Source organism: Poromitra crassiceps (genome assembly GCF_964638095.1).
Source record: "Poromitra crassiceps genome assembly, chromosome: 12".
NCBI classification, from domain to species: Eukaryota; Metazoa; Chordata; class Actinopteri; order Beryciformes; family Melamphaidae; genus Poromitra; species Poromitra crassiceps.
Genome location: NC_139632.1, coordinates 16,429,679 through 16,451,945, shown reverse-complemented (window position 1 = coordinate 16,451,945; position 22,267 = coordinate 16,429,679). Strand labels below are relative to the sequence as shown.

At 45.4% G+C, this 22,267-nt stretch overlaps 1 protein-coding gene across 2 annotated transcripts; it reads left to right on the top strand.

The window, feature by feature from the left end:
- The first annotated feature begins 1,439 nt into the window (after window positions 1–1,439).
- arhgap45b (Rho GTPase activating protein 45b) lies at window positions 1,440–22,205 on the top strand. 2 transcript variants are annotated; one of them, XM_083647853.1, is made up of 24 exons: window positions 1,440–1,639; window positions 3,576–3,822; window positions 4,634–4,816; window positions 8,104–8,247; window positions 8,741–8,825; window positions 9,929–10,001; window positions 11,059–11,134; window positions 11,952–12,083; window positions 12,179–12,240; window positions 12,418–12,528; window positions 12,866–12,946; window positions 14,304–14,471; window positions 14,992–15,129; window positions 15,933–16,132; window positions 16,346–16,449; window positions 16,940–17,026; window positions 17,181–17,282; window positions 17,663–17,826; window positions 18,017–18,205; window positions 18,326–18,463; window positions 18,899–19,170; window positions 20,234–20,471; window positions 20,813–20,921; window positions 21,183–22,205. In XM_083647853.1, the coding sequence occupies exons 1-24, from the start codon at window positions 1,508–1,510 to the stop codon at window positions 21,653–21,655; spliced, it is 3,708 nt and encodes a 1,235-aa protein (XP_083503979.1). In that variant the 5' UTR covers window positions 1,440–1,507; the 3' UTR covers window positions 21,656–22,205. The 2 variants fall into 2 exon arrangements, with proteins under 2 accessions (XP_083503979.1, XP_083503980.1); XM_083647854.1 differs by lacking the exon at window positions 1,440–1,639 and adding an exon at window positions 1,734–2,338.
- Window positions 22,206–22,267: the final 62 nt, after the last annotated feature.

Here is a 22,267-nt window from a genome sequence, read left to right as displayed (position 1 = left end):
ATTAATGTGAAGATTAGCCTGTTCCTTTTGCTCTCAGAGTGCATCAGATTCATGCATTTTACTTTAAAATGTACAAAATTTCTTTGTCCAGAGGGGGCACAGCCCCCCCTAGAAACCCCCCAGTCAGACTAATATCTTTATCCTGCTGGTGCTACCTCTTTGCAAAGCCTATGAGTGAGTGAGAAACTGAATCTCAGAAACGGAATAATAACATAACAGTATAATACTAATGTTAATTTAAAATGAGATATTCCTCTAAATATGGCGAAAAAACATCCAAACATCTGGACGATGGGTAGGGGGGCCCCTGGGAGCTTCAGTGCCCCGGGGCCCCTGGGGGTGTTAATCTGGCTCTGCATAGCTGATCCTGTATGTACGTTTGATTCTTTTTTGTCATTGTTGCCTACTGCAAGATAAAAGTAAACAGCCCCTGGATTCAGTGATCATCACTCATCAGTCAAGTTAATCACTGAAGGGAAAATAACTATTTTGTGTGTATAAATGAAAACCGGACACCGAAAATGTGCAGGGATTAATGTGAAATAGAGCATTCATTTGATTATGCTGTGCGTAAATGTAGGTGACTTGGATTATGGATTATTTGGTGCGTGCGTAAAGACGTTCCCAAGAGTAGCCTATGCCCCCTCACTTTCACTCCTCAAAATGTGTCCTTCATTTTATCAGATCAGTTTCCTATGTCGAGTCCACCCGATAGCAGAGGAGAAATATCATGTTTGGTTCAATTAGTAGGCCTTATGATGGCACTCGCTATCCCAACGCATAAATAAATACAATTTTAATTTTGTTGTATAGCCTATATCAGGGTTCACATAAATCTATCTAAAAGTTGTGTAAAAAAAGATAAAATAAAAGGCATTAGTCCATAAGTGCACTGTTCCATCTACGCTGCGCAAGATAGTTTGGTGGTGACCTCTTGCAAATGCAAGACGCATCTTGACAAGCAGGTGCAGACCAGGCGGGGGGTTCGATGATCAAACGATCACATGATCGAAACACACGTGTTTCAGGATGGATTGATTGCTGAGAACTGGAGCAGGGACATGCGGTATTTTCTTTCTGTGTGGCTCGCGGCATGAGGCACAGGACGCACCCGCCCGCCACCCAAGTCTTCACTCACAATTAACTTGCATTTACGAGAATGTTTTGAGGTAGTAGCCTACAAATCCTTATTCATAACATCTCCAACACTTTCGAAAACGTTGTGTCTGTCCTCTTCCCCTTGAGAGAGAGAAGGGAAAAAAACCGCCCAGAGAGAGCGGATGCTGGGGGCGCACTGACTGTTTGCGGTGAGCTCAGCTGTCTGTCTCTCTCTCGTCAGTGAGCCTGCGCGCAAATGTGCGACAGCAGGAAGGCGGACAGACAGTTCTCGTGGCTGAAGGTCGGGCTTGATGGCACTGAGGTACCGCTGGGAGTAAGTGGCCGAGCACCCAAGTGGCGAGTCGGGGGGTGGGTGGGGGGGTTGTACGTAAAACTGAAAGAAGTCGGGATGGACGGCAAAGGGACCCTGAAGATGTTCACCAGGAAGAAGCGGGAGCTGATCAAGACGCCATCCATCTCCAAGAAGAGCCGCACAGGAAGCCCCGGGTCCGCCGCACCGCACAGCAGCGCAGCCTCCTCTGTAAGTTCGCTTCTGCATCACTTCTGGTTTCCTCTGCGCACTGTCTCTGCCTTGTCCATTTTGTACAGTCTGTGAGAGAAGAAGCAGGACAGGCGACAGCATAAGCTGCTTTGGACAAGTGGTGACTTGCTGTGGGAAGGGGACTGACAACCAAAATCGACTGACACCATGGGATAAAGTCAAGTTTGTTTGAGCAGTAATGGACTTGAATGATTCTGACTCATGTAACAAGCTTCTGTGGGTGAGAAACTTGGGCTCTGGCTGTGTAAAACTATGTATAGGGCTATTTGGTAATAACGTTCAATGCAATATAATGCAATGCCAGTGCTACATTGCTGATATAATGAATGCAATTATGTATTTTAGTATTGACTATTGAAAGTGTTGGTGAAGCGTATAGCTGCAGTGCACATTTACTCATCTCTGGCTCAAAGGGAGTTTCTGTGGGGGGTTTTACCACCAAACCCTTGGGGTAAGCTGCACTGTGACTGTACGTGGATCCTCTTGTGAGGTCAACGTCGTTTCAAGAGTGACTTCTGCTTAGCATGGGGAGATAGCAGTAGGGAAAGCAGCATGAAACGTGGTGGCAAAACCAGCTACAACCCTTACTCTACTAGCCAGAGGGTTAAGAAGACCGAGTCCAAAGGCAAAGACAAACTGGACATACTGCCTAACAAACACAGCGTATGGCTTAAGCAGGTATGTTTGTTGTTTATACACACACATCATCATATAATACTGTATATGTCCAACACAAATAGCAGATATGCAGGGTGCTTGCTTGTGTGTATAGTTGTACAACTGAGACTCTGCACACAAAGTGACGCAAGTGAAGTTGAGGATTCAGTTACAAATGATTTGCATACTTTTAGAGTAGTGATCTCATCACAGTTTAGAGAACTATAAAAGGTGGTCGTTCCTATTGCACACGAGCTGCCACCTGCAGCAGTTATTACCGGCTGCCTCTGGAGGCCATGCACCTGTTGGGCCTACAGCAAAAACTCCAAGGCTCTTCTTCAGTGCTATGACTTCCAAGAGTTGAGATGCCCGCTGCAGCTCCTTTGCAGTCTTTAGTACCTTTCGCTCTATCCATCCACAAGAGCACAAACCGGTTTTCTTTGTGTTTTGTGGGCAAATGTGACGGTCGCCACCGTACCCTTTCTGAAATGACACTGTTCTTAGTCCAAACATTGACATTAGCTGTGTTTCTACTAGACACCGCTTGATTTGCCACACCCTAAAACAGCTTGGAGTCAGGAAGTGTTGCACAACCCAACACAGGATCTTGTGAAACTCTTCATGTGTGTTTACCAACAGTGCTGGGTTTAAGGTCGTCAGTTGTCATGGCCACTAAAGCGAAGAGGGTCATGTTTGGTTTGAACCATTTTTATAAAGTCTATCTTTTAAGGTTTGAATTCTGAACTAGATGGCATACAAATCATATGATTGCCTTGACCCTTGACCTTTGTGTCCCTGATGCAGTGTTGTAGTCAAGTCAGACTCAACTCGAGTCCAAGTCCCAGACACATTTTCAGGACTCGTGACTCGACTTGGACTCGAGCATTCATGCATTCGGACGTTGGAGACGAGGACTCTGACTTATTTTGATAAAGACCGTTTTTTTTGTTTTTTAATAGGCCCTAATAATTTGGCATACGATATTGATAGCTATATTAATACTGTGACATTATTCAATTTCGTGGAAGGGCAGGCATGTGTGTTCTACATGTGGATTCACACTCATGTTCAGTAGGCTAACTCCGGACTGAGGACTCGGACTCAGTAATGGGGACTCGACACAACTCTTCTTTGGTGACTTTGACACGAACACTGGCGACTCGAGGCGACTGGACTCTATATACGGACTTGACTACAACATTGCCCTGATGTATCTTCTCTCGTGCTCTCTCTCTGTATCTCCCTGTCTCTCTCTCAGCTCTCCATTCTCCAGGAGCAGCCTCGTCGCGATGCTGTCGACGGCACCCTCTCCTCTTCACCCTCCTCCTCTTCTTGCTCGTCTGCCACCCTCACCCCCACCTCCTCGGGCTTCCAGGACCCGTCCTGCCCGAGCACCCCCAGCCCCCATCACAGCAAGATGGCCGCCATGCAGGGGGTGGGCTGCCCGTCTCCCGTGGCCACGCTGAGGAGGCCGAACGCCCTCATCAGACACGCCAGCGCCGCAGGTCTGCTCACTGCCTCAGGAGCTGTTTATGAAATGTGGTGGAACGTCGTCTCGTTCCTTTCTGCTGCACTTGACCTGTCACATCCACACAGCAGCTTGAAAGATCAACATCAACATATACCACAAATGCCGAAAGCATATGTCAAATCTAGTGGGAAAACGCTTGCAGTTATACTACATGTACTGAGTGTGCAAACATATTTAAGGATAAGTTCACCCAAAAATGAAAATCCAGTCATTATCTACTCGCCCCCATGCCAGTGGAAGACGGTGGATTTATTTAGTCCACAAAACATTTGTGGAGTTTTCCAGGTACAGCATTCTCCTAAACAAGTGAAGAACACCTTGTGCTTACATTAAGCAGGTGACTAGAGCTGAAACGATTCGTCGATCGATCAGTTGGTCGACAGAACATTTATTGATTTAATCTTTTTAGTCATTCATCAAGTGAAATCAGCCCAAAAAATTGCTGGGTTCACAATGCTAAGATTGGCTGCTTTTCTCTTTCATATCATTATCTAATGAATACTTAACTTATTACTTAACTTACTTAGACTACAGATTGCATGGTAGGCTACTACTACAACGTTCTGATACTGTATTGTATTCCTCTTTTAAATCCAGTTCAGTCATGAGGGGCTGATGTAAACGAAGGGCAGTTTACAGAATGATTTTGAAGCCTTGAGACAAGTAAAACACAGATTTGTGCAAAAGGGGCACTCAATATTAGAAATGTGTTCGTAGTATTTGTCGTTGTTGTCGACTGGAGGCTGTGAATGTTTGCTGGAGTGCTGATCTGTGTGTCTTCTCAGGAATCCCGCTCCAGTCATGGGTGTTCAATAAAGGCCTGGGGAAAGGGGCGCTGACCCCGACCTCCCCGCCCGACGGTCCGGAGAGCACGGCCATCGAGGTGGAGGACATCCCCGCCCTGCTGAGGGACGTGGCGCGCTTCGCCGAGGCTGTGGAGAAGCTGAAGGACGTGGTGATGGCCGAGGGTGAGAGGAGAGAAAGTGCAAAGAGTGTTGTTCTCCAAAAGCTCCCCTCCAAGCGTGCGTCACAGAGGGGCGAGGCGGACAGCGAGCCCCAAAAAACCGACCCGCAGGAGCCCTGAGCATTTCATGAAAGGCTGATATATGATTTTATAGGATGCCAAATATTTACTGACTCTCAGGATCAAACTACGTTTGTTAGAGGGACATGTCACATGCTATGGGTTGATTTGGGTTGGTGCCAAGCTCTCTTGGGAACGAGACCTGAACCTCCTCCTGTGCTTGCGATCGCAGACGTGGGGATATGAATAGGGCTTGTTTTCACAACTGTGGAGACAAAACCTGTGTGTGTGTGTGTGTGTGTGTGTGTGTGTGTGTGTGTGTGTGTGTGTGTGCGCGTGATTAATGTGCCTTTGTTCATTGCCGGTTAGGATTTTTGGCTGCTGGGCGGTGACAGTATGTCATTGTTTCTGCTGTGTGTTATTGTTTGGCGTTGTGCGTGTGCGGCGTCCTACACGACGCTGCACACGTTAGCATGTGGCCAGAACAATACTGTTTAGTCTCGTCCTTCCCCTGTTGGCCCTGTGAGGTCGAGGGGGGGCGGGGTGTCACGCACGCATTTTGATAAGGAGGACACAAGGAATCCGCAAAGGGCCTTTTTCAGAGACCTCCATCGCCCCTGTTCTCCACCACGTGTATGTGTGTGTGTGTGTGTGTGGGGGGTGCGGGTGGGGGGGGGGGGGCGGAGCCACTTTGCACAAGTGAGCTAACGAGTGGCAGGCTGTGAGCTTCCTCTCTCCAACTGATGGGTTGCGTTTCCGCTGCGCCCACAGAGCCGACCGCACTCTTGTCTCCAGCAGGAAACCAACTTCTTGTTTACTGCAGCCTCTTACACACTCTGTTCCCCTCCTGCACCCACATCAGGGCCATATGAAATGCATGTTATTATTTTTTCTCCAAGTTGTAATTCTAATCTAGGGGTTAGGATCGATATTTTTTTGTTTTTTTTGATGCCTTGGCTCTCTCAAACAGCCTCTTCGACATGTTTCTCCAAGTGACAAACCAAGTTGTGAGGTGATGCCAGAGTCCCACGCAACACCGACCCCCCCCTCTCAAAACACCCCAAACACCCCAATCAAAAACTATTTCTCTATGCCTAAATATTAAATCATTTAGGTTACGACAATAAGCAGGTCTACTTTTGATTTGGATAATTAGGCCTACTTTGTTAATGGAATTATGGAAAATTCTGACTGCAATATTCCTTGTTTTACAGTTGATTCAATTTTTATGACCAAATTCCATGATTCCGTCTCTTTTTTTCCTGCATTGTGTAAATCATAAGGGCCTACGTTGTGCAGCGAGGCTCACGATGGCTGAGAACACCTTTTCTCCCCCGTGGCTAGAGCACATGGGTCTACCCGAGTCCCACCTCATGGCTAGAGCACATTGGCTAGAGCACGTGGGTCTACCCGAGGCCCACCTCAGGCACAGTGTTTTCTGCTCAACAGACTGGATCTCTTTTAAAAAGTAAGGTTGGCCTCAGAGCAGGTCATTTCTCTACAGCTAGAGAGGCATTTTTCAGACTTCTCCTACTAAAGATGAGAGCGCTCTGTGTTTATCTGCACGTCTGTCTGCCTTTATCTGGCTCTATTCTGCCAGCGTGAGCTTTCTAAACAGGAAGCCGTGATGGATGGCCTCTGACAGAAAGGCCTCACTCACACTTCCTCCTCCGATAGGCCGGGCTGCGTCGCTGTGACCTCTCCTCCCTGTTACATCAGCAGCACCATCGGCGCTTTCGTCCCGTCTCCGCCGTCCCTCACTCCCGACGATTGCCATCGCTGGGGTTCCCCTCGTGTCTTAGGTCGCCTTTATTTCTCCCGACATCAGCCTCGAACCCTTTTTCTAAAGTCAAGAAGTAACGCGGGAAGTAGCGCGTGAGCTGTGTTCTCCCAGTAAGGTCTCTTGATGTTCATCATCAGACACAGAAAGCTTGACGGCGCAGCACCAGAATTAGTTTTTAATCTGGTGGAACAACAATAGGATCGACCACATCCTCTCTGTGGGACACAAACCTCAGGTCACTCTGTCCCTCTGTTGTCTGCTACTGTAGCACAGACACTCTGACACACAGTCACAGACGGGCTGTGTTGTCTGTTACTGTAGCACAGACACTCTGACACACAGTCACAGACGGGCTGCTCACAGACACTCTGACACACAGTCACAGACGGGCTGCTCGCGGACGGATGATTGGCTGCCATCTGAGAAAAAAAGTGGAGGAGGGTGAGAGTGCAAAAGCAGTCAAATGGCAGCAAATGGTTGAGAAACCTGTGTGTGTGTGTGTGTGTGTGTGTGTGTGTGTGTGTGTGTGTGTGTGAGAAACAGGGAAATGGGGAAGTAGGCTGCAGATGTGTCATTACTGACATCAAAGCAGAGGTGCTGGAATGGCGCTGACACTGTCTCCCTTGACTTGACCTGTCAGTCTGACAGCCATTATCCTCATCCTGACTCTGCGGTCAGCCTGTCTGCCTCTCTGCCCGTCTCTGTCCTCTGTCCTGCCATCGTCTCGCCCTCTCACCCGTCTCTCTCTGACCCCATTTACACCTGGCATTAAAATGCGATTATAATGCTGTATCTGGATAACGAAAAAGACATGTTAATGCAAGGTGTAAATGCGTCATGATCAGAATGTGATCAGATCTGCCAGACCACATCTGGAGGTAGTCTGGCTCACATTGTGTTCTTAGGTAGGTGGTGTACACGCAATCTATACAACGTGCTGGCATCCCAAAGATAGGAGGTGTGATTTGTGCTAGCAGGATAAAGCCAGCAACAATTTTAGGGTGCGGTTGTTTTAGGGTTAGGTTTAGGGTCTGGGTTAGGTTTAGGTTTAGGGTTAAAATCGCTAAACCGGAAGTCAACTTGTGGGAGATTGTTGCTCACTTCATGGGGATATTTGTGATGATGTGTCACTCTCCAGATGAATGTACAGAGATAGGAAGAAACCAAGATGGTTCACTCACTAGCTACTTCTGCCATCATAAATAAATAAGCAGACCTTGGTGCCTAAAGTGATATTTTTGTTACCCTCCGCTCCTACCAATAAAATATTCATAAGGTTTATATTTTAACATTCTGATCTCAATGAAGATAATGAGAACGCATTTAAAATACCAGGCGTAAACGCAAAGGCAAGATCGGATCGTTTGTTATGCGGATAACGTGTCCAGATACAGATGGCTGTTTAATAGCAGGTGTAAAAGGGGTCTCTCTCCCCGTCTCTCCTCCAGGTAAGAAGGAGAGTCGGCGCCCCGTGGCCCATGAGTGTCTGGGCGAGGTCCTGCGGGTGCTGCGTCAGGTCATCAGCACCTATCCTCTGCTCAACACCGTAGAGATCCTCACCGCTGCCGGCAAACTCATATCAAAGGTTAAAGGTAGGATGTGTTTTTTTTTACATCATTTCTGTGAATTTTTTGTTTTGAGATCAAGAAATAAGATATACAAACTAAGCCATAGTTCTATCTTGTCAGGGTTTAGTAAATCCATACCATCGTGTGTAGTCTACTAGTCTGCCTTCTACAAACAGTCCACTAAGCTCTGATCTAAACATTCAGATATATTTATCTCCCCCGTTGAACTCCCAAGATCAGAAAAAAACGTATTCTTGATAGACTCTTAAAGTGACTTATCCCAGTATTCACGTTGTGGACCTCCCTCTTGTTATCTTTTGAGTGGCATACGTAGATTGAATGTATCCATTGTACAGTAGTGAGGGGGTGGGAGGGTCCTCATTCATTAACAAAAATCCAATGGTGTGATCGAAGTAATGAATGAGTTTATTTTTCTTAACCTGTTAAAAACAGGTTAATATTATACACATGTTCCCTAATCTTGTGTGAAACTCATGGTTATGCTGTGATTTTTCAGGTTTCCACTATGAACTTTGTAACGAGGCAGATAAAAAGGACTTTGAGAAAGCCATTGAAACCATCGCAGTTGCTTTTAGCAGCAAGTGAGTATCTGCTACATATACAGTACATAGTATATGTATACATACAGTACATGGTATATGTATAGTATCTGTTATACCTCTCATCTCATAAACCGTCTTTCTCATTTTCTTATATTCATCCTAATAATAACCCTTTCTGTAGTTAGCAGTGGTATTTGCTATTGCCGTTTGTATTTCAAAGATAAGTCTGTGTACTCGATCCAAGGAGGGTACTCTAGTTTTGGTTATAAGGAAATGGAGCCATGACTCGGTGTCTCCACAGATCTTGCCTGCTTTACAGACCGAATCAGGTGATACGTGTGCAACCGTGTCTATTGTAGGGAGATTAGAGAGAAGTGCAGTGATGGTGACACATTTGCATGCGGCAGAGCCGAAAAACAGGAAGTGGTTTTTCTCTTCTTCTACCACACGTACGGCACAAAACCAAGACTCTGAAAAAAAACGCCATTCACTGCCGGGGGCTGTTGAGTGAACAGATTACTATTGACTGAGGAGCAACATGTGAAACGCTCTCTCCCACTTGGACATTGCAACGCTCTGTGAGAAGATGATTTGACTGATGAGCGGACAAGCTGCTTCTGTGCACCATTTAAGGGCTTAGGCAACAGGAGGAAGTGAGCTGGCAGAGAGACCGTTGAGGTCGGCGTGGCACGGCTTGTTTCCTCATCTCTCGTCAGCTCTTCCCCTCTCTTGACTCCCTGCTGACATGAAACACAAACAGATCAAGATGGAGATTTGACTTGATTTAACCTGTATTGGTAGCAGACAGATCAACAAACTTAATCAGAATGACAGATGGCACAAGGCCTCTAGTCTAGAGGAGAAGGGGATAAGCAGAGATCATTTGACATACAGAAATGCAACATGCAGAGTGAGGAAAAAGCCAGTACAGACATTTAGGGCCTCTTCTTTAATTTCATTCATCTTCTCTACCATTATCTCCCCACTTTTCTTACAATCACAGATCATTATTGCTGAAATGAGATGTCTGATTTTGAACACATTGGTTCTCCCACATTCTTTCATCACATTTATCACATGTGTTTTTGTGCTGCTGCCATAGTTCTTGATGTAATGGTGTGCATATTGTCCCCCTTCCCCAGTGTGTCCGAACTGCTCATGGGAGAGGTGGACAGCAGCACCCTGCTCTCGCTGCTGCCTACTGAGAAGAGCAGGGTGAGTGTGTGTGTGTGTGTGCAGACAACTGTTTGTGTGCAGTTATGTGCACTATTCTGTCACAAGAGGGAGACAGCCTGAGTTTTCCAGGACAGTCGGACCATTTCCATGACCGTGATGTTTTTTTGGGATCTCTGCCAGTTCCTTTAAAAATATATATATTTTATTTTTCATTTTTTATATCCAATAGAGACACACACAAGAACAAAAAACTCTGCCAGTTACACACACTCACAGACACACACACTCTCTCTCACACACTCTCTCTCTCTCTCTCTCTCTCTCTCTCTCTCTCACAGACAGACAGACAGACAGACAGACATACAAATGTGCACACAGACATACGCAGGCAGTATCAGAGATAACGTGTCCCCCTCTAAGCCCATTCTTCACTGCAATCTACTGGCATCAGACCTACACAATGTGACTATTGTGGTTCACAATTGTATCTTTTGTGCTTTCATTTGATGTTCATGCATTATTTAGATTATTAGATGGTACATAACATCAGTATCAGACACGTATCACAGTGCCACCAGGATCTGTATCAGACAAGTATCACAGTGCCACCAGGATCTGTATCATAACAGATTTCCATTCCTAGTTTCCCAGGCCCGGTTCTACGTGGGTGCAAGAGCATGCATTGCACCCTCAGTTTAATATTTTGCTGCCTCAGTTGCAATTTGTGCCCGCAGCCGATATTAGTCTTTCGGAGGCTGTAGGCTTTTTAAAGCTAAAGTGAAGATCCTGGTAGCATATGAAACTAGAAAACCTAAGGCAAGGGGGCTAAATAACACTCCAAAGTTAGGCAACATTTTGGTGAGGGAAAAACTGGCATGGCCATTTTCAAAGGGGCCCCTTGACCTCTCACCTCAAGATATCTGAATGAGAATGGCTTCTATAGGTACTCACAAGTCTCCGCTTTACAGTAAAAATCACCCTACGTCATTTTGTTCTGGAACCTGGTCTGTTGTCTCCACTGGGGAAAATACCCTTTGAGGTTTGTGCTCTGCTTGTCAGTGATGAGTCATCTAACAGAAGTGTGTGTCCTCTGCAGTCGATGGAGAACCTGTACGCCGCGTCAGGCCATGGAGCAGATGGAGGCCAGTTCAGGAGTGACCTGCAGGACATGGGTATGGTGTCTCTCTTCAACTCTTCTTTGTCCTTCAAAGTGCCTCATAAACTGCGAGTGTGAGACGTGCTGCCTCTCTGGCCTTCCACATCCGTCCCCCAACTCCTCTCTCTTTCTCTCCTCCTGTAAAAGTTGCATTTTTGTGAGAATTTCACATTCCAAGTAGTAATGACATTTTTTATATAAACCAATGGTCAATAAATCAGTGTTTTCTGATGTAACGCAACCATGTTTCAACTAATAAACGGATTGTGGGGACGTTTTAAGGGACGTTCAAACCAAGAGTTTGACCGTGTGAATTATTCGTGGGGAAACATCATCCCCACATGGGAGGGGATGCGTTTATGTTGCCAGCAGCATCAAAACCTTGTTTGGAATAAATAAAAGAAGTGGGTAATTGGCATGAGCAGTGCTAGCTGAGCCGACAAACAAAATAGTGACACCTACCTACACCAACTTCATCAGCCGAAAATCAAAGAACGTGAATGCCAAAGCGCCTGCCCCAAAGTGATATCTGGGAAGTTTACTGCAGAAACGCCACAGCAATGAAATTCAACTAACGATTATTTTCATTACCGATTCATCTGTTGATTATTTTCTCGACTAATCGATTAGTCGTTTGGGCTATAAAATGTCAAAATGGTGGGAAAAAATGTCGGCGCACTTTTCCCCCAAAGTCCAAGATGACATCCTCAATGTCTTCTGTTGTCCTGACCATCAGTCCACATCCTAAGGATAATCAGTTTACTGTCATAAAAGACTAAAGAAACCAGAAAATATTCCAGCTCCAGTAACACTGCATGTGTGTTGGTGTGTAGGCCGGGCGGAGGAGGTGGACATTATCCTCCAGCACAGTGAGGGAGGAGTGGACTCTGCTCTGCTCTACGCCAAGACCGTCTCCAGGTATATGAAGGACCTGATGAGCTACGTGGAGAAGCGGACTTCGTTGGGTAGGCAGATGATCTAATAGAGAGACTATCTTAACACTTTCGCCCTACACGTTCAGTTGCTAATTGACTCTCTTGATTTACCTTTTCCCCTTCAGAGATGGAGTTCACCAAGGGGCTCCAGAGACTCTACCAGTCCTGCAAACACAGCATCACACATGTAAGCACTGTCTTTAAAGCTATCTTTCTCACGGGTTGTCAGTGATGTTAAACTGTTAATATGTAGAATATAATATTGACTAGAAAATCACGTTTAGCTTGATCTGTTCTGTTCCATTTGATACCGTCACCTGCTCCCTTGTGTGAGTGTATGTTGTGTGCTGATCTCTCCCCCCAGCCCCACATGCCCTTCTTCTCCATCTACTCTCTGGCTCTGGAGCAGGACCAGGAGCAGACTGCGGGGCTTCAGCAGGCTAACACCACGCTGCACAACCAGACATTCATCCAGGTGAACATTCACCGAACCTGATGCACCACTCACTTTTTTTTAAACTGTAACACTGCAATGGTTGAATTGTGTACTGTGATGTTCATGCTTAAATGCTTGAATCACCCTGCGGCAGTTACTGTTATTATTGTAGTACTGGTTGCTTTAGTACACAATACCTGTCCCATCATTGCATTGTTGCACTGTTCTTTTTTTCTATCGTCTGTGCTACTCTTATTTTTACTCTTGTTTGAAACCAAATCAAGTTTGATTGTGCGTTCGGAAGGTGGAATGACAAAGTTCATTCTCTCTACATTCCTCATGTTAATCTCATGTTTGTATGCGTTTGTCCATGCAGCCTCTGATGCAGCGTAAACACGAGCATGAAAAGAGACGGAAGGAGATCAAGGAGCAGTGGATTAGAGCCAAGAGAAAACTGGTATGATCTCTTCTTGCCTGGGTCCAGATCTTCGAATCCGCCCACTCCACCAAGTTGGCTTCTTATGGTCTGGCATCGTGACGTGCAACAGTGATTTCTTACGTTGAAAAAACATTCGACCCATTGAGCGCCGAGGGGGACTAACGATTAGCCAATCGGCGCCAATAAACGGCGGAATGGGCGGGACAAACGTCATTGTCAAGCAAGCTGTTGTCAAGTCCACCATACGCAACAACAATGGTGACCGCTATAGACGAGATGCTATCGAGGTTGTTCTAAATCGATTAAAATTAGCCTATCAATTACTTTGAAATCTGCTTTGAAGGCATTTATTTAAAGGGGAGATGTTTTTGCATTCTTCCCACCGGATTAGATCGAGGAAGATACGTTGGACTCCAGGTTTGAGAAAATCCAATCCCTCTCGGGAATTTCCCTCATGGAAAGCAGTTAGAGTGGAGGCAGTGTCAGACTGAAGAGGGAAATGGAGTGTAACAAGTTGCTGATTCATTGATATCAGGGTAGATCTATTTTGAACACTTGGTCGTGAAGCTCGCATACCGTTTACAGCAGGGATGGACAACTGGCGGCCCACCGGTCACATACGACCGCCAACCTCACTCAGTGTGGCCCTTGGGTAAAATAAATAAATAAATAAAATACAAGGGGGCGTTTTTGGGTGAAGCTTGAATATTCCATTAACTAACCAACTAGGTTAGACCACCCAAATCTGTGTTTTTATTTTACTGTACATCCCAGAACATGGCGCTAATGGCGTTAGCATTGTCCATCCACATACTGTTTAACGTTAGCATTGGAGCCAACGCTATTGTAACAAAACTATATCCAGGATGCACATGTGCATCCTGAATAAAAAAACAAAAACACTCCAAGATATCTGAATTAGAATGTATCTATGGGTATCCACCGTACCCACGAGTCTCCCCTTTACGGAAAAGTGAGCAATTTGAAAAATGTCATGGAGGCAGAGGAGAAATGCATTTACAACATGAATATTAGTTGCTGCACTTTCTGTGTTAACTTTTGTACCATTATGAAATAATTCTTTTTGAGACTCAATTACACTGAAATTGGTATATCACTCAGGAATGTGAACACCCCCCATCCCCCCCTTACTGGTGGAAGTGCATGGTCACAATCTGGACCTCTGGTAGCGATGACCTCTTTTTTGTGGCGCTCTCTATCATCAAAGTCACTCATCCCTGATTTACAGAATTTGATGAACCGGTGGTCTGTTTTGGTTTATCTCCAAGTTACAAGGGAAATGTAAAGAAAAGGACCAGAAACGATGTCCTACCTACGTGTGTGTGTGTGTGTGTGTGTGTGTGTGTGTGTGTAGATGGAGTGTGACGCGAACCTGCGGAAGGCCAAGCAGGTGTACATGGTCCGCTGGGAGGAGTACGACAAGGCCAAGACAGTGGCCAGTCGAGCCGAGGAGGAGGGAGGCGGAGCCACAGCCAAGTCTGTGGAGAGGAAGAGACGACTAGAGGAAGACGCTCGCAACAAGGTCCGCATCAACGCCTACAACGCAATTCAGTCCAACTTCAATTCTTTATTTTATGCAGATTTTTAGGAGATTTAACCTCAGGAAATGATGTTACTGGGTTTCACCTTTCATACTCATATTCATCATTACTCAATAGCACATTTTTTTTGCTGGCTGATATTTTGTGGGTTTATCTCTACTTTGTGATCATTCTTGCAAGTTGAGTCATTTATTATTATATACATTTGCTTTGATTTTGATTTGTCTCGAACCAACAGATACAGATATCACAATAATTGGATTAAAACAAAATGTATAAAAAAGAAAGAGAAATAACAATCAACAATATGATATAAAGTTTGGTCCAAGAAGGGGCAGAAAGAAGCAGTGCTTATCTAGTCCTATCCTAAACAGTTATGTAGCATTTTAACACATAATCTACCAAGGCTCACATCTGTATGCCGCATTATCCAATGGATAAAGAGAATGAACACAAAGCGTGTGTGTGTGTGTGTGTGTGTGTGTGTGTGTGTGTGCACAGGCAGAAGAGGCGGAGGCCACCTACAAGACGTGTGTAGCAGACGCCACTGCTCAGCAGATGAACCTGGATCACACCAAGGTCACAGTGCTGCGGCAGCTGCAGGAGGTCATCAAGCAGAGCGACCAGACGCTGCGTTCGGTCAGCACACACACACACACACCTCATCCTCATCACTACAGTAGACTAGTGTCAACCTGCTACCTCTCCTCAACTCAGTGTAGTAATCAAGTCACTATATCCCCAGTCCAAGTAGAGTCTCGGTTGTTCGAGTCCGAGTCAAGTCCCCATTACCTGAGTCCAAGTCCGGAGTTAGCCTACTGAACATGAGTGTGAATCCACATGTAGGTGAAACACACGTGCCTGCCCTTCCACGAAATGTAATAATGTCACAATATAACTATCAATATCTTATGCCAAATTATTAGGGCCTATTACATACACACACACACATACACCATCTTTATCAAAATAAGTCCTCTCCAACTTCTGAGTCCGAATACCTGAATGCTCAAGTTAGATTGGTTAGATTGTACAAAGCTTGTAGGACTGAGTAAGAAATGAACCTTCACTATGATGATGAAAACCTCATTGAACTGGACCTTTTTAAATGGTGCAGCCGCTTCTATAAGTGTGTTTGAGCACGGGATGCGTGGACGAGATATGCACAGGAGATTTAGCCTAGGGCCCTCCCCCCAAGTTCAAACGCACAAGGAAGTGAGAGTGGACTCAGACGGTGCCGCGCCTCCAATCCGGTGAAAGACGCACGCATGCACACACACGAACGCACGCACAGGTCCGAACTGCAAAACCTGCACCGCTTACTTCAGCACCTGGATGTGATTTTTAAGTACAGCATGATAGAAGCTGACCATTATGAAGATCTTCCCTGATTGTTTCTGTTGACCTCTGTTAACTCTTCCCTTTGTCCCCTCCTCCACCAGGCGACCATCTCCTACTACCAGATCATGCACATGCAGACGGTAGCTTTGCCCGTCCACTACCAGACACTGTGTGAGAGCAGTAAGCTGTACGACCCCGGCCAGCAGTACGCCGCCTATGTCCGAGACCTGCAGCTGCCTGGACAGCCTGCTGTACAGTACGCGTTCGAGGACTACTACACTTCCAGCAGTGCCTCCACACAGTAAGTGATGCCAGTCAAAACACAGGCGGAAAGAGCTCCATCACAGTGACCGTTTGGGGCAGAGATGAAAATGTCAATGACCGTTGTGTTTATGATAATTATTGCACGTTTTTATCAATAGATGCATAGGTTTTCAAATGAAACTTGAAATAATTTGAATAAATATGTCACTTTGAAATTATTTACTTTACTTATAAGTCACCAATGTTGCAGGCAGGGCCACAGGCAAAGGAATGACAGTTTCAACACAGACAGTCCTGCCAGCGCTGTGGACACAGGACCTGTGGATGGCAGAGAGACAGAAGCCGAGCGGAAGAGTGAGTGATGCCTACTGCTGTGACTATTATTGCTGTGGTTTCGTAAAAAACACAATTATTTTTGTATTATTGAGTTATCTGTGCAGACCAGAGCTTTGCCTGTGGTTTATATTATGCATTTCATTGCATATTTCAACCAGATGGGATAGTTGCCATGGGATACAATTTTGTAATGTAACTGTATATGGGTTAGGAAAGGGATTCATGTGAGTGATTTGCAGTCCATGATCCTTAAAATGGTTGATAGTTTTACAACATAGGACAAATAAAAATAAATTTAAAGCTGCAGTAAGCAACATTATGTAATCTTATTTGTAGGTCTATAAGGGTTGGTTAGCTAGAACATAACTAGCCAATCACAGCACACAAACAAGGGTCATTCGGGATGTTGCTATGGTTGCTATTGATGTTGTTGTTTAAAACTGCCTACTGCAGCTTTAATATTTTCATACTGACCAATCCCGTAATCGTCCGTCTGTCTCTTCGTCAGGACGGGGGCACAAGTCGTGGAGTTCAACAGTGAGTGACGACAGTGTCGGAGGAGAGGGAGGCCTGGTGTTTCCTTCTGCTAGCACAAGTAAGCTGTAATCCGCTGTCATTACAGATTCATGCTAACCTGAGCCACAGCACCTGATGCCTCCAAAACAGGAAAAAATCTCACTGGGTGAAACACAAAGTATGTTACATATAAGTGTGAGCACATGCATTCTAAAACTATTTATTTATTTTAGGTGACATCACTAAAATGGCTCGAACATCTTCCACTGCAACCATGTCCTCCAGTGAGGATGCAGATGAAAAGGATGGGAACGTGGCCTCCTTTGAAAATACAAGTATTCTATTCTTTAATTATGTCTGGTGGAATCCTCCTTATTATATAAAAGTGAGCAAGTGGGCAATATCTGTCTGCTGTCTGTCTGTTTAAATTTTTGTCCCACTGATGATGTCACAATGCCTATGACATCTTCAGTGATGTCAACATTGACATAATTCTTGACAAAAATCATCTTATGACATCACTGATGATGTCATAGGCATTGTGACATCATCCATGACAGTGGTGTCATCAGTGATGCCAAGTTCAGCAATTGTGCGCTGCGCATGCCAATAGAGCAGGCCTAGCTGCGGGCAAGGCCAGCGTGCGGTGACTTCTTAACAATGACTATGATTGCTGCCATGTATTGTCCATGTATAATGGGGTCGTCCTCTCTAGATATCAATGGCATGGAGCCAGATGTTGTTGTTTCTACTGGACCTTTCCGGAACATCGGCCTGTCCAAAGCGGCCCAGACCCACCGGCTGAGGAAGCTACGGACCCCTGCTAAGTGCCGGGAGTGTGACAGCTACGTTTACTTCCAGGGGGCCGAGTGTGAGGAGGTGAGAGGTTTCCTTCTCATATCCCGTACCACCAATCTCATGGAGAGATGGCTGCTCCAAGAGATGTTTATTTCATGAAAAGTGGTTTTATCATGCAGTTCGTCATGCATTGCACTGCACTGCATGCATGCATGCATGCACTTTCAACATACTTTGCGGTGATTGCCTAAAATCTTCTTCATGTGTTCAGTGTTTCCTTTCGTGCCACAAGCGCTGCCTGGAGACGCTGGCCATCCAGTGTGGCCATAAGAAGCTGCATGGTCGCCTCCAGCTGTTCGGCAGGGAATTCACTCAGGTGGCGAGTAACGCCAGCGACGGCATCCCCTTCATCATCACCAAGTGCATCTCTGAGATAGAGAGACGGGCACTAAAGATGAAGGTGAGGGAGTAGTGCTCTCTCACACACACACACACACACACACACACACACACACACACCTCACACACAGACAGCAGTGTCTTAAAGTGTTTTACATCAACCCTGTTTACCTGTTTGCAGGGTATCTACAGGGTGAATGGGGTGAAGACTCGCGTGGAGAAGCTGTGTCAGGCCTTTGAGAATGGCAAGGAGCTGGTGGAACTGTCCCAGTGTTCACCACACGACATCAGCAACGTCCTCAAGCTCTACCTCAGACAGGTACAGCTGCAACCCAGGCATTCCACCACACGCACGCACCAGTCAAACAGATGTTTTGCTTTGCCTGATAATTTGTCACCGCGTTCCTGCTTTCAGTAGAGACCTGCCATGTTGACAGTCTATAACGCATATCGTCACTATCCAGCAGATACACCGTAGCTATCTCCAAAAAAGCCATTTTTCACAAGGAAGAAAAAACATTCCCATTGGTGTAATAGTAATAACATCAATGACCAGTAATTAGTTATTTTTGGGTAGCCACTAAATCCATTTATGACCCCCAAAAAAAGGCCAACAGGCCAGACAGCAACGATATGTATGTGACCTTTTGTTGTAGGGTTGATTTTCTCTCGATATAATCATATTATATATTCTGTCATATTCTGTCACATACACACTCTATCCACCCTCGTTCGCTCCCCCCTTCACTTCCAGTTGCCGGAGCCCATCATGCCTTTCCGCATGTACAACAGTCTGATGGGAGTGGCCAAGGAGAGCCTGCAGAGCGAGGCGGACAGGCCGGAGGAAGAGGAGGCCGAGCCCCGAGGCGTGAGCCCGGGGCTGGGCCGTGGGCCAGAGCTGGTGGACCTGGGCTCCAACACCAACCCGGACGCCCTGGTCTTGGTGGACAAGCTGAAGCAGATTCTGAAGGATCTGCCCAAGGCCAACATCGCTACGCTGCGCTACCTCACACGCCACCTCCGTAGGTCAGTAGTAGAGCCCGACCGATACTGGAATTTGTTTTCCCCCCGATACCGATATTGGGGAGTAAAAATATTCCAATACGGATATACAGTATATCAGCCAATATTCTTGGCCGATATGGACCAAGGAATATATACATATATAAACAAACTTTTTTGCAACGATCCCTCAAATATCAAAGACTTGTGACAAAGATATATGTATTGGAGAGAGAATATTTTACAGTTTATAACAATAAACTTTATTGTCCAAAATGACATCAGTACACTGAAACGGTAAGCTTCACTGGGAATTTCATTGTTATTATAAATAACTATAAAAAAACACAAATAGAACGGGGGGGATATATATATATATATATATATATATATATATATATATATATATACTTGAATCAAGAATAAGGATCAAAGTACTGTATCAGTATACACGAACTCTCAGGAATTTGTAACTGAATGTAAGTTGTGAATCCTAGACTGCATGATGTAATACAGGTTAGATGGAGTGCATTATTTGTCTATACTGAATATATGCATTGTTGATGCATGGGATTGCAGACTGAGACCACTATACACATGTACCAAATAATAGAATCTGGAAGACATAAATCCAATCTGATGCTCCACACTGAAATGAGAGCGCAGATCTACGGTACATTACAACGGCTATTTCCGAACGCACCCATACTGTATAACTCAATTGAATTTACTTTTATTTTACTTCTGCTGCTGTTTTTTGTTTGTTTTTGTTTGTCTTTATTGTCTTTTTCCATGTACTGTACAACTACGTGAAATGCTCAATAAAAACAATGTTCAAAAAAGAATAAGGATCAAATTTGGATAAAATGCTGCCTATATTAAAACAAAGGAAACTGCCATATCCGACAACATATACGCCAATACTGAACTGTGATAGGCCAACAATATCGGCCGTGCTGTTAGTCAGTAGCTGTCTGCTTTACAGGCACCGTTTGACAGCCAATTCTATTGCCAGGTAAAAAAACAAGACCAGACTTTGATGAATGGATTCCTCACTGAACCATCAAATGTCTCCCTTTCCTTGTAGGATTGCGGAGCTGGAGCAGGACAACAAGATGAGTCCCAGTAACCTGGGGATTGTGTTTGGGCCGTCGCTGATGCGTCCGCATCCCTCCGGGGGCACGGTGTCCCTGTCCTCTCTGGTGGATTACCCCCACCAGGCCCGCATCATAGAGGCCTTTATCGTCTTCTACACATCCATCTTCCAGTCCAAAAGCTCATCCTCTAGCATCACCAGCCACACTGCATCCACCTCCACTCAACAGGTAGGGCTGTGTGTGTGTATATCTGCATTTGTGGCCGGTTTGTGATGGCAAATACTGTTAACATTAAAATCTTAAATTGTATATATTTTACATCATATAAACTGAATGTTTGTCAAAGAACCTGATGTAGAAAGAAAATGTCAGCACAGCCATTTCACCAATCATTTTACAGTCATGATTTCTTTGAATTCAGTACTTCCCTTTTTCATTTGCACGTGTCATACACTGTCGGCAATAAAACAGTCCAGAAACGGGTACACATTGTTTTTCTTGTTCCCCGTATGAACCTCATTTCCTCTACCTCCTGGCCTACTTCTGACTGTCTCCCCCTGCTGGTTCAGAGTGGGAATACAGACGGCAGGACCGAGAGCTCTTCTGTTGAGGGAGAAGAGGAGGCAGGCAGAGAGGAACAGAGCAAACCAGACTCTGACAAGATGGAGGAGGGATGTGGTAAGTTTTGATGACGGCTAGGTTGCATGATAGTTTACACCACGTAATTGTTGTAAACAAACTTCCAGTTCCTACTTCCTACCTATGTAAAGAAGTTCACTCATGTTCTCACTCATGTTCTCTTTGCCAACACAAGCAAAGAGAAAATGTAATTAATTCCTCAGCAGGCGTTCTCCATTTAAAATCCAGTTCAGATGTACGCAGTTCTTGAAGCCCCTTACTGAGCAGTGACCACTGTCCCCCTCTCTCTGCTCCATCCAGGTAGTTCTCTGGGGTCGTTGGGCTCCAGCGAGCAGCTTCCAGACTCCGACTCGGAGCCGGACGAGAGCAGCCAGAGGACCGCCCAATCCCAGCACTCCCACGGCCTGATCAAGCAGGAGAGCGAGGTCAGCGTGGACGATGACCAGATAAACTACAGAGACAGCCTGGACCTGTCCAGCCAGTCGACGTCCCACACAGACGCAGAACAAGACGCGGATCAGGAGGACCAGGAGAAACCGGAGCCATCTGAAGCAGCAGAGCCCCCGACCCCGCCACAGTGTGAGCCGCCAGAAGAGGAGACGCGAGGAGAGCAGGATCTGAGCAGCTCTCTGGCAGCGCTCAATGTGAATCAGTCCAACAACAACTACCCCTGCTCCCCCGTCCTGAGCCTCGCAGGACACCCGTTGGCACCTCTGTGCGGAAATAAACTACCCCTGACCAAGAACAAGGACCAGGATCCAGAGTTTGTCTGATATCATCAAATTTTTAGTGTGTATGAAAAGTGTACTGGCCTGCAAGGGCCTCAGTAGGAAGGAGTTATTCTTTTGAATGGCGCAAATCCAGATTTGGGATTTGAACACGTTAAAATGCAGATTAACCATACTGAATTTGTATAAGGGTTCTATTGTTGTGTACATCAAAAATCAACTTAGTTTGAGTCTGCGTAGATATTGCAAGCTGTATTATCTGGCAGTGGAACCTCTGCATGCTTACTGCTGTTTGATGCAATCACTCGGTCAATTTAAGAGACTTTGACTTGAACCATTAGCATTGTACTTGTGTGCCAGTTTGTATTTTTAAACAGTGTTTTTGGTCATGCATGATTGGTGCGGTAGAAAAGGGTAATTTCAGATTGTGTGCAATGCATTCCTAAGCAAATAATTTCCCTTATTAAAGTGCTGCTGGTTTGATTTCAGCACAATTTTTTTTTTAATAATACCTGCATTTCATTCTTATAAATGTTGCCTGTATTGCCTCATTTTGAATGTTCTATTTTAATAAATTTTCTATATTTTAAAAGCGTTCCAAGTTTAATTGCTTCATGTACGAGTGTCGCTCACACAGCTCTAAATATTGACATGTTT

What these genes read in the sequence shown, in the direction of transcription:
- arhgap45b (XM_083647853.1), top strand. Translation starts at nt 1,508, where the DNA reads ATGGACGGCAAAGGGACCCTGAAGATGTTCACCAGGAAGAAGCGGGAG. An exon ending in ACTCATATCAAAGGTTAAAG is followed by an intron (nt 8,248 to 8,740) that starts GTAGGATGTGTT and finishes GTGATTTTTCAG; the next exon opens with GTTTCCACTATGAACTTTGT. An exon ending in CATCCACCTCCACTCAACAG is followed by an intron (nt 20,472 to 20,812) that starts GTAGGGCTGTGT and finishes CTGCTGGTTCAG; the next exon opens with AGTGGGAATACAGACGGCAG.